Raw genomic sequence first — 12,946 nt, forward strand, 5'->3', positions numbered from 1 at the left:
CGGGACTGTGGATGGTTTTCAACACCATGGTAGCATGACATGAGTTTCTCCGCTGCACATATTGGTAATGATCCCCCTGTCACAAGAACACAGAACATTTAGGCATTGGCAATGTCCAGGGGTTTGTAATATAAATGTGTTGCAACCCTGTCGACTGAATGCATACTGCTAGCATACGAGGAGTGTTTCCTATGGCTAAGACACTCATGAAAAATAAATGTTCAGAGATGGAACTGTGAACAAAGTTGAATGAGTTCAAATAGTTGGTTCCATTCCAGCTTTTCTGAAGGAATGAGATATATAGCTCGGCTTAATGTTACCAAAAGCCATTATGATGACATTGTCTATGAGGACAAAACAGAAACCAGCCATTTAATTGTGTTTTATCCCGCTCGTCAGGTCTGATTGCACCCAGGGACCTGGAGTTTTCTGAGGTGACGTCTAGAAGCTTCCGTGCCACCTGGGCCACCGATGCCACCAACGTCATGTCCTACCTGGTGCGTTTCCGTAAGGCCGAGGACATCACTGAGGATTACATCTCCCTGGCTGTGCCAGCCGACACCACCAGCACAATCTTGCCACACCTCACTCCCCTCACCACCTACGAGGTCAACGTGTTCGCCCAGTACGACAAAGGAGACAGTTTCCCTCTGTCGGGGGAGGAGACCACTCTGGAAGGTAAGGGGTTGAAGGCGTACACGTTCAGGGGTTTCACAGCATAAGCAAGTGAAGAGATTTATGTTTTAGTGCTTTTGTTTTTTTCACAAGAAACCTACATGGCTTCTTTAGATGCAAAATCATTCAATAGGTTATCCAGAATATTTATTCTTAAAAGTTATATTGACAAGCTACTGCTAAACAAAACCTAAACATTCTCCATTCCAGAGCAAGGGACTGTGCGGGGACTGAGTGTGTCTGAAGAGACCACGGACAGTTTCCGGGTGTCATGGCTGGCGGCGCCAGGGCCCGTGGTGAGGTACCGGTTGTCCTATGTCCCCTTGACGGGGGGAGGAGAGAGGCTGGAGGCCCAGACCAACGGACCTGACACCACCATCGTGCTCCAGGAGCTGTTCCCTATCACCACCTACCGCGTGTCTGTGTCTGCAGAGTACACCTCCGGCCTGGGAGACGAGATGCAGGTGGACGGAACCACCAAGGAAGGTCAGTAAGTTAGCCAGCATGGCTGCTAACATTTAAATTCCTTACCTGTAGCTAATGCAGTTTTTTTAATTTACTATACAGTAAATAAGTGAAGATGCAGTAATTGGTTGACCACTATGTCTTTTCCCCCTCAGTCCGTGGTTCTCCCCGTGATCTCCGCGTCTTCAACGAGACCGTGTCCAGCATGATGGTGTCATGGCGGGCCGCTCCCGGGAACGTCCTCCAGTACCGCGTGGCCTTCAAACCAGCCGACGGCACCGGGGAGAGGAAGGAAATTGCCGTGAAGGGAGACACCACCGTGGCCCTGCTGAAGAATCTCCAGCCTGCTACTGAATATGAGCTGTTTGTCAGTGCCCGCTACACCTCTGGGCTGGGAGACCCCCTCCTGGGTACAGGCACCACCCTGGAAGGTACAGGAACAACCTTCTTGTGTCTGTCTTTATTACGACTGTCTGCTCTTTGGCTGCTTTGAAGAATGGGGGTTGTTTCTTTGACAGCTGATGTGAGCGAGAGTGTGAAAAATAGCTTGAGGCCATCTTCAAAGTGAGTGTCTATACTGGCCATCTCTGTGTACGGCATAGTGTCCTGCTCCACTTTTAAAGACTGAAAGAAGTATAGTGCCATTAATTGTGTATGCCTCTGTTTCTTAACCTTCCATTTTTTGTAAAGGGAAAATTGTCTTTTTTTTTTAAAATGTTCTGTGTTTTCGGAGTGCGATGTGAAAGTCTTTAGAAAAACATACTGCCCTAGAAATCCTTCCTAGATATCTCAGGATCCCTCTTCTCTGACTCAGTGTATAAGGGAAACTGTGCAAAATCTGGAATGTGGAGCTTTATGTCATTCCTGTGGCACAGACAGACTGTAGGTTAGTTCTGCTTTTACCGCCCATGAAGCTGGAAGAGATGGAAATGAGTGGGGGTACTCTCGTAAACCTATCAAATCTGGAACAGCCAACACATGCCATGCTAGGCTAGCTCATGCAGTTTTATACACTCCGGGGACATATGGTTTATTCAATATTATTTTATTTGGCACATGGGGAGTTGTTTAACAATTCTTCGATATCACTTTAACGATTTGTAAACCATTTGGATTAGCAATGCTGCTGAGCAGAGACGGCTACCTCTGCTATTCTGCTAACTAAGATCCTCAACCATAGAGTTTGATGCATGCGTAGGCCTACGTCTTCAAGAATGTAAATGAACAACATTAGCCAACATTTACCAAACCCTTTGAAGACTATACCCCTCTCTCTAACCCTAGGGGATAGTGTTAGAAAACTGACCATTATTCAGGACTGACATGCAGTGAATTAGTGTGGGGGGACATCTGTTAGTGCTATATAGGCTTTTCAGTAGGAAGCTCTGCCTAGAGGAAAACCTTCAAGCCATGGCAGCAGGGGGTTATGGTCCGGGTCACGCTAGCTTGGTTCCCAGGGCGCCCAACAACCACAAAGACCCCTGTATCCTACAAGCCAGAACTTACACGCCTCCACAATCCATTCTGCTCACTGCAGCCCAATCACAGGTCTCTGGATAGCTTCATGACATTAGTGGAGTTCCATCCTGAGGGTGGTCTAGGAGAGAAAGCTCTGGGGAAGGGGGGCTCAAATAGGACTGGGGTCAGGCACTCAGGAGGCTGTATGTGCTATGCTTTAGTTTGGTTTGGGGGTCAGTAGTATGTCATGTTTGGACTAGAGATATATAGTCCTTGTCAAACGAATTAAAGAACACTCGAATGGAAATTAATTGAGGGCAGAGAGGAAAAAAATATTTAGCAGTGATAGAACTTCAACCCTAACTGGCTCTGAGCAGAATCCAGCCTTCTCCCTTTAGTGTCCCCTATCTCATTCAGAGGCCAAGTTGAAAGCAGGTAGTGGATACCAAATGTGAACCATTTCAGGAAACTAGGTGTATGTCGTAGGTCACTACTTTACAGGAGAGCCGCTTGAACATAAACTTGATTTTTTTTAATAAAGGTGCATTTTTTTGGCAGAAATGCCTTCTTGAACATGTGAACTCTCATGTGCCTTAAAAAACTTCTTAGGGCTGAGATCCCGCTAATGGGATCGATATGACAACAGCCAGTGAAAGTGCAGGGCACCAAATTCAAAACAACAGAAATCCCAGAATCACAATTCCTCAAACATAGAAGTATTTCACACCATTTTAAAGATACACTACTTGTTAATCCCACCACAGTCTCCGATTTCAAATAGGCTTTACGGCGAAAGCACCACAAACGATTATGTTAGGTCAGAGCCAAGTCACAGAAAAACACAGCCATTTTTCCAGCCAAAGAGAGGAGTCACAAAAATCCGAAATAGAGATAATAGAGATGTTATGCATGGAACGTCAAATACACTTCTCCTTAATGCAACCGCTGTGTCAGATTTCAAAATAGCTTTACGGAAACAGCAAAACATGCAATAATCTGGGTATGGCGCTCAGAGACCAATCAAGCCAAAAAGATATCCGCCATATTCTGAGGTCAACAGAAGTCAAAAATAACGTTATAAATATTCACTTACCTTTGATGATCTTCATCAGAATGCACTCCCAGGAATCCCAGTTCCACAATAAATGTTTGTTTTGTTCGATAATGTCCATAATTTATGTCCAAATAGCTACTTTTGTTAGCTGGTTTTGTAAACATATCCAAAGTCACGAAGCGCGTTCACTAAGAGCAGACGAAATATCAAAAGGTTTCGTTACAGTCCATAGAAACATGTCAAACGATGTATAGAACCAATCTTTAGGATGTTTTTAACATAAATCTTCAATAATGTTCCAACCAGAGAATTCCTTTGTCTGTAGAAAAGCAATGGAATGCGAGCTACCTCTCACGTGAACGAGCATCACGAGCTTGTGGCACTCTGCCAGACCACTGTGACCCTAATGAGCCCCTCCTTTACAGTAGAAGCCTCAAACAAATTTCTAAAGACTGTTGACATCTAGTGGAAGCCTTAGGAAGTGCAACATTACCAATATCCCACTGTATCTTCAATAGGGAATGAGTTGAAAAACGACCAACCTCAGATTTCCCACTTCCTGTTTGGATTGTTTCTCAGGTTTTTGCCTGCCATATGAGTTCTGTTATACTCACAAACATCATTCAAATGGGTTTAGAATCTTCAGAGTGTTTTCTATCCAAATATACTAATAATATGTGTATATTAGCAACTGGGACTGAGTAGCAGGCAGTTTACTCTGGGCACCTCTGAGCACCTTATTCATCCAAGCTACTCAATACTGCCCCCAGCCATAAGAAGTTTTAATAACAAACTTGTATGCCGTTTGTAAATATAAATAAAATTGTTAAATTACGAGCCTAGTTGGTTTAGCCAAAGAAAAATCAGCAACCTTTCTGCTAGCCATGATTGGCTGAGATAATGAGTGGGCTGAACATGCCGAAAGATGAGTTTGGATTGGTCTGCCATATAGGATGCTTCTGTCTATTTGAGCTGGTCAGTATGTCTAGGAAATTCTCTCTAACGCGGCTTTTTTAAATGTATTGCGTAGGAAAACTGCTCAAGTCTAATGCCAAGTTAAGGTGTACCGTTAGCTAGCTAATGTTATGTGTATGTTCTCCACTTTCTGGAGGACTGAGTTTTGAAATCAGTTGAATTCAAGTATGATAGCTAAGGAGATGGAGAAAACACCAGTCTAGCTTGGGTGCTTGACTGCCGTTGTGAGGTCAGAACACTTGGATCAACCCTACTCCTCAGCCAGAGCGTCCAGTGTGCGCGTAATGTTCAATGAGCTCTTCTTTCATTTGTGTCTGGAAGTAGCTAGCAAGTTAGCTTGAGTACCTGACTGCTTTTTTTGTTTTTTTGTTATTATTATTATGAACAAAACAAATACAAAACAGAAATATACAAACAAGAGTACATAAACCTAACAGACAGGGGTAGATCAGATCGAGATCCGTTTTCAATTTGTTAAAATGTTTTATGGTACGTATGGCTTTTTAATTGTTTTTGCACTTTTTAATTGTTTTACACTTACTGATACACCCACTTAATTTTATGGATAAAGAATCTGCCATGAAAAATAAACAAATTAACAATGAAAGTTAAATCAGGGTCCATTTAATTTGGATCAAAATAAAACATAATATCGGAGTCTTTCAAATTAACATTAATAGTAGTTCATTTTAAAATAAAATCTTCTAACTCACTTACATCTTCTTGCAAAAGAACAGTCCCAAAATAAATAGTCAAGAGTCTCTGGGTCACAACCACAAAATACACATTTGTCAATAGCTATTTTGAATCTGTGTATAATAAAGGTCTTTACAGGGGTGCTTGACTGCTGTTGTTAGTACAGAACGCTCGGATCAACCCTTAAAGTGATGGGTGGGGCAAAAGCTTAAGATGGTGTGAACGATGCTGAATGGGTGTAGACGAAGAAGGGCTCTCCAGTAGTAGTACCAAAACATTCAAAGGCCATTTTCTCAAAAGTGAGTTTATCAACTTTCAAAGCAAAACTACTTTCCAATTGTTCCTCAGCTGTAGTGTATGGTATACTATTTTGTAGCTCTGAGTCTCTAATTTTATCCAATGTAAAAAACACAATTTCAAATTTTGTTACATAAGACCGATTTGAGCCTGTCACAAATGGTCTCTCCTCTTAAAAGCAGTTTGAGCCCTCTACACATCAAAGCTTATATCATTCATCATGACCAAACTGTGGAGTCCTTGTCTCTCAATGTCACCTCCTACCTAAATGACAACATGTCTAGCAGATCAAATGGCTTCTACACAAGGGAATATCAGATGCCTTCTCGTGCACTAGAGGACAATGGAGAGGTGTCCTGCTATGAAGTATCATGTAGCTATTTTCAGTTCACATGCTGAATGGTGCACATTCATTCTTTCCCCATGGGACTCTCCTGCCTGAGGCAACCTTCTCCCCCTTCTTTGACAACAAAACTGACCTCATGTGTCCACCTCTGGACCTCCAGCCTGGGAATGGTCAGAAGGTCAGAAGTCAGATGGTGAGATTCCATGACATGGTCAGTTATGCTGACTCATTAGCCTTAGCCTCCCACCAGAATAGAACCAGTGTCTGCGCTCCATGACAAAGCATTTGGTCTGGTTACAGCAGCACAGCTTGACGTCAGAAAAACAGGCCAACACTGATCTCGTTGTTTAGGGGGCCACAGACTTCCAGTCATCCACTGTGTGAGTTAGCCTATGTAGGCGGACCTGGAGAATCCGGAGGCACAGTCAGGCTGTATGGTAGAGAATGCTAACAGGATGATGGAGACAATATAGCGCCCCCTGTGGCAAGCTTACTGTATGTTGAGCATGCCATATCCTGATTCCTGACCAATAAAGATTGGCTTGATTAATGGAGTCAACTCTGGCCCCGAATCATGTGAAGTGGAGCTGAGTAATTGCTGAGATTCATATTCCAAATGTGAGCCTTTAGAAAACAATGTGGTGAGAATATGTATCGAAGCGCGGAGTCTTTCTCAACATGTGTTAGGTTTTACCTAGGAGGTACTGTACTTCAAACCTGTGAGCGGTCGAGTACTGGCTGGTTCCTCCAGCAGACAACTGACGGTTCACTTCCTCCCAGGCCAGTGAGGGGCCCAAAGAGCATGGGGAGAGAAAGAGCAGATAGAACCCACGCCACACTAAGCAAAGCCCAGTTTGAAGAACAAAGAATAAAGTTGAAGTCGGAAGTTTACATAAACTTAGGTTGGAGTCCTTAAAACTTGTTTTTCAACCACTCCACACATTTCTTGTTAACAAACGATAGTTTTGGCAAGTCGGTTAGGACATTTACTTTGTGCATGACACAAGTCATTTAAAAAAAAATTGTTTACCGACAGATTATTTCATTAAGAATTCACTGTATCACAATTCCAGTGGGTCAGAAGTTTACATACACTAAGTTGACTGTGTCTTTAAACAGCTTGGAAAATTCCAGAAAATGATGTGATTGCTTTAGAAGCTTCTGACAGGCTAATTGACATAATGTGAGCCAGTTGGAGGTGTACCTGTGGATGTATTTCAAGACCTACCTTCAAACTCAGTGCCTCTTTGCTTGACATCATGGGAAAATCTAAATAAATCAGCCAAGACCTCCACAGACCTCCACAAAATAGATGGCATCATGAAATACAATTATATGGATATATTGAAGCAACATCTCAAGACACCAATCAGGAAGTTAAAGCTCGGTCGCAAATGGATCTTCCAAATGGACAATGACCCCAAGCATACTTCCAAAGTTGTGGCAAAATGGCTTAAGGACAACAGAGTCAATATATTGGAGTGGCCATCACAAAGCCCTGACCTCAATCCTATAGAACATTTGTGGGCAGAACTGAAAAATCGTGTGCGAGCAAGGAGGCCTACAAACCTGACTTAGTTACACCAGCTCTGTCAGGAGGAATGGGCCAAAATTCACCCAACTTGTTGTGGGAAGCTTGTGGAAGGCTACCCAAAAAGTTTGACCCAAGTTGAACAATTTAAAGGCAATGCTACCAAATACTACTGTTTGAAAAGACTGCCTGAAGTTTCAGCCTGTTGAGGTGGGATGTTTTGGCCTGCCTGGTGACATCCCCAGGTGCTAAATTAGTTCATAGTCCAAGAAAAAAGAGAGTTCCTAACCTCTCTACCAATAACAGTAAGTTTAACATTTTCCTGTCCCCACTCAGACAACTCCCAGACAGTCCTCCCTAAATGATTGCTTGAGAAATTGCACTATATATAATGAGCTCCAAAAGTATTGGGAGTGACAATAACTTTATTTTGGCTCTGTACTCCAGAACGTTGGATGTGAAGTGAGACAATGAGGTTAAAGTGCATAATGTCAGCTTTAATTTTAGGGTATTTTCATTCATATCGGGTGAACCGTTTAGAAAATACAGCACCTTTTGTACATAGTGCCCCCATCTTATGGGACCAAAATTATTGGGACATACAGTGCATTCGGAAAGTATTCAAACCCCTTTGACATTTTCAACATTTTGTTACTTTACAGCCTTATTCTAAAATGGATTAAAATAAACAATTTTCCTCATCAATCTACACACAATACCCCATAATGACAAAGTGAAAACAGGTCTTTAGAAACTTTTCAAAATTTATAAAAATGTATAAAAAATAAAAAAACATATTTACATAAGTATTCAGACCCTTTGTTGTGAAACTCGAAATTGAGCTCAGGTGCATCCTGTTTTCCATTGATCATCCCCGAGATGTTTCTACGACTTGATTGGAGTCCACCTGTGGTAAATTCAATTGATTGGACATGATTTGGGAAAGGCACACACCTGTCTATATAAGGTCCCACAGCTGACAATGCATGTACGTGCAAAAACTAAGCCATGAGGTCGAAGGAATTGTCTGTACAAATCTGGGGAAGGCTACCAAAACATTTCAGCAGCATTTAAGGTCCCCAAGAACACAGTGGCCTCCATCATTCTTAAATGGAAGAAGTTTGGAACCACCAAGACTATTCCTAGAGGTGGCTGGCCAAACTGAGCAATCGTGGGAGAAGGGCATTGGTCAGGGAGGTGACCAAGAACTCGATGGTCACTCTGACAGAGCTCAAGAGATTCTCTGTGGAGATGGGAGAAGCTTCCAGTAAAGGCACATGACAGCCCGCTTGGAGTTTGCCAAAAGGCACCTTAAGGACTCTCCGAACATGAGAAATAAATAATAACAATAATAATAAATAACAGGGGAGGTTAGCATTTTTCATATAGGTTATACAAGCTTCAAAGCACAGCCATGAAAGGACATAGCTAGCTGGTGTGCAAGTAGCTGGAGAAGTAGTAAGCATTTTCAAGTAGTACGCATTTCATGGGCCACAGAGTGTGGCGTGAAACCCGGTGAATTCCAAGCCATTTGAGTTGATTTCCTTTCATGACGATCCCTTTGGAAACTGGGCTCTTGGCGGAGCGGTGGTTTGCCAGGCTCAGTGTCGCAGTGGAGCCAGTAGCGACTGTTTTCCTCCAGACGGATGGTCCTTCGAGGCGAAAGGGCAGAGCAGGGCATCCCTCACACGCAGGCGAACCCTGTGTCTTCACCATGGTCTGGCCTAGACACATTCTAGGTGGACCAGGCTCCAGGGCAGTTACATGAAGTAACTGTAAATGGGAGTGCCAGGCCTATAATGGCACTTTGGAGGAATAGTGGGTTTGATGGATCCTCTTTAGACCAGCCATCTGGAAAGAGCTGATCTCAAACCAGACGGAACTAAACTGCTGATCTGTACATTTAAGTGAATATCTCCATTTCCAGTGGCGTTTCTTCTTCACCTGTGTGCTCAAGAAATAGAACAGTCTGTAGGCCGTTTGTCGGGCAATAAATCATGTACTGTATGAATGCAGTCAATGCATGCTATTATGTTAGATTGACAAGACCGCTATTTGAGCGTGTGAGCGGAGAGGGTGAGCTTTTTATGAATGCTCAGCCTCATAGCAGGTAGCACACATGGTGTACTTTTCCTAGCACCTGACTCATCCTCTTGACACATTCCAATTCAAGCCCAAACTCACAAGCCTTTTGGCAGTCAATTTGAAGGTTAGGTACATCAACAAACATGCCTTGGTTACAGGAAGCACCTGGCTTGTCTACTCCTATACGTCAGTTAGTGAAGTATACAGATTAGGCTCTGTGTCTCAGTGATATGGTGAAGACCCATTGTGTTTGTCAGATCCGTTTCCTTATCGGGCTATTGGAGATTTGGGAGATTACCATGACAAATGTTTAGCCAAATTGCTGATAAATATGTGCTCTAAGTCATCCCTGGTTGATGGCTCCTTCCTCAGTACTCCCTTAATGCTTTTCTTTGGTTCGCTACACAGAGGCTAGGCCCAATTATGTAGTTACAAATCTAAGTCCTGCTAGCAATTGTTGGTTTCAAATGCAAGTTTAGCTAATTCCGACTGATTCAACTTTGATGAGGAACTCAAAATGGCGCCGGCTAGCTGTCTAAGTCTGTGTTCCATGTGTTTCATTTGTGTGCTTTAGTGCTTGGTCAGACAAGGCCCTGTGACTGTGCTGTTCTCAAAGTACTGAGGGAAAGTGGGCCATTGTCTGCAGAAGCGATTATTGTGTGATGCGGTCCCTCTTGTTCAGCAGCACAGCCGGGAAAGTCAGTGGCCTCGCTCCTCAGCGCTTGACAGCAGCTCGCTGCACCCTGGATAGAGGGGACTTGGCATCTACAGGGGCAACAGCACATTATCCTGGACAGGCCCTCCAAAATCTGTAATTCTCCGTTCATTCCTTGTTGAATTCATTACTCCTCATATCTGGAGCAGCTCTTTCTCTCTCTGTGCAACCCAAACTGCCTCGTTGGTGAATAGTGGTTGAATAGTGAACCCTGGGTTATTCATTTAGATTGATGACGTTTGATAACACAAAGAATCATGCTAGCTTCGTAGCCAAACCAGTCACTGAGGTGTCTCTTTACTGGCACACATTAACTACCTGATATCTGATTTGATATCTCTAGCTGTTCCCTCATTAGCAGTGTTAGGTCCAGGCTGTGTGCAGGTTACAGCAACAGCTTGGTCCTCTCCTGTCCTGTCCTGAGGTTGTGTGGGAGAGAGATGTGAGGTGGTCTTTCTCCCTGTGGTGAGTGAAACTTGTCTGCGCAGCCAGGCTGTGTTGAAGGAGCCCATCTCAGTAGGGGCGCCCAAAACAGCCAAAGATCTGTTGGCAGACAGCTGACACAGCTAACGCCACCGCAAATCCTTCTCCCGTAACTCAGCGTCTGCTACTTCCCACCCACCCCAATAGTCTCTCAGGAAAGAGAGAGATGTAGAGAAACAGAGAGCGAGAGAGAGCAACATCTGCGATTGTAGCAAACACACTTTAATGGATCAAGTTTCTTCTGTTTCGATGGAAAATGAAAGTGCTGCTAGACGCCCTAAACTGAGCTGAGGGCTGGAATCGGGTGATTGGTTTCGCAGAGCTTTTTCCAAACCCTCAGATTATGAACAATGTAAATCACTGGTTTTAAAAACACCCCGAGGGGTTAAACAGAAATAGATCAGTGATTGTTGGTGGTTTATCGTTATACCAGCTCATTTATCCTGCTCAATAGAACACAGTCCCCCAGACTGCATCTGTCTGCCTTGAAATCATCAGCACCCACATGCAGACAAGCAACCACATCAACTAGCACCCCTGACACAAACTCTGCTGTGGTTCATTTGTCAAAGACTCTATGCACTAACACTGATATGTGAGATTAAGTTTCCCAGCTTCCTAAGGTTTTAACTCTGTCCCTTTCCCTTCACAGTCCTTGGCTCCCCTAAAGACCTGGTCACCAAAGACGTCACAGACAACAGCTTCGCTGTCTCTTGGACGGCGGCGCCCGGTAACGTGCGCTCATACCGGTTGAAGTGGAAGTCGCTGTACACGGAGGAGACAGGGGAGAAGTCCGTCCCCGGGGACGTAACGACCACTGTGCTTGAGGGGCTCACTCCGGAGACGCGCTACCAGGTCTCTGTGTACGCAGCCTACGGCAGGGGAGAGGGAGAGCCGCTCGTGGGTGCTGAGACCACAGATAGTAAGTCACTCCCTAATGTTTCCACCATACACACACTTACTGTGGGACCTCTCTCTATGTCTCTCTCTCTCTGTCTATCCCCTTCTCTCTCTCGGTCTCTCTCTCTCTATCTCTCTCTCTCTACTCTCTCTCTCTCTCTCTCTCTCTCTCCCTGCCTCTGTAGCTCTCTCTCTCTCTACTCTCTCTCTCTATCTCTCCCTGCCTCTGTAGCTCTCTCTCTCTCTCTCTCCCTGCCTCTGTAGCTCTCCCTCTCTCTTTCTGCCTGAGAAGATGCATTTCCGGATTTCTCGTCCCCAGGTTAACTCAGAGCTGGAAAAGGATATAAAAATACCCCATGACCGCAGAGAGTTGTATCTACAGTGTCTTCAGAAAGTATTCATACCCCTTGACTTATTCCACATTTTGTTGTTACAGCCTGAATTCAAAATTGATTAAATTCATTTTTTCTCTCACACACAATACCCCATAACGACAGTGAGAACATGTTTTTAGAAATTTGTGCAAATGTATTACAATTTAGATACGGAAATATCTCATTTACATAAGTATTCACACCCCCGAGTCAATACTTTGTAGAAGCACCTTTGGTAGCAATTACAGCTATGAGTCTTTCTGGGTAAATCTCTAAGTGCTTTCCACACCTGGATTGTGCAACATTTGCGCATTATTCTTTGAAAAATCTTCAAGCTCTGTGAAATTGGTTGTTCATCATTGCTATAGACAACCATAACATGATGCAGCCACCATTATGCTTGAAAATATGGAGAGTGGTACTCAGTAATGTGTTGTATTGGATTTGCCCCAAACATAACACTTCTTTGTTTTCCGGACAAAAAGTTAATTTCTTTGCCACATTTTTTGCAGTATTACATTAATGCCTTATTACATGATGCATGTTTTGGAGTATTTGTATTCTGTACAGGCTTCCTTCTTTTCACTCTGTCAATTAGGTTAGTATTGTGGGGTAACCACAATGTTGTTGATCCCTCCTCAGTTTTCTCCGATCACAGCCATTAAACTCTGTAACTGTTTTAAAGTCACCATTGGCCTCATGGTGAAATCCCTGAGTGGTTTCCCTCCTCTTCGGGCAACTGAGTTAGGAAGGACACCTGTATCTTTGTAGTGACTGGGTGTATTGATACACCATCCAAAGTGTAATTAATAACTTCACCTGTCATTGGAAAACCCCCCTGGTCTTTGTGGTTGAACCTGTTTGAAATGTACTGCTCGACTGAGGGACCTTA

At 43.7% G+C, this 12,946-nt stretch overlaps 1 protein-coding gene across 2 annotated transcripts in view; it reads left to right on the top strand.

Moving 5' to 3' along the window:
* The window catches only part of LOC110504194 (collagen alpha-1(XII) chain), a 69,117-nt gene that overhangs the window by 12,566 nt on the left and 43,605 nt on the right, over positions 1–12,946 (top strand). Inside the window, exons 11-14 of one of the 2 annotated variants that reach the window (XM_036962414.1) lie at positions 400–678; positions 886–1,161; positions 1,296–1,571; positions 11,433–11,702. The exons of the other annotated variant lie outside the window; for it this stretch is intronic. Coding sequence (XP_036818309.1) covers positions 400–678; positions 886–1,161; positions 1,296–1,571; positions 11,433–11,702 — 1,101 coding nt within the window. The remainder of the gene's footprint in view (positions 1–399; positions 679–885; positions 1,162–1,295; positions 1,572–11,432; positions 11,703–12,946) is intronic. 2 annotated transcript variants of the gene reach the window in all.

The sequence above is a fragment of the Oncorhynchus mykiss genome, chromosome 25, assembly GCF_013265735.2.
Source record: "Oncorhynchus mykiss isolate Arlee chromosome 25, USDA_OmykA_1.1, whole genome shotgun sequence".
Classification (NCBI taxonomy): Eukaryota; Metazoa; Chordata; class Actinopteri; order Salmoniformes; family Salmonidae; genus Oncorhynchus; species Oncorhynchus mykiss.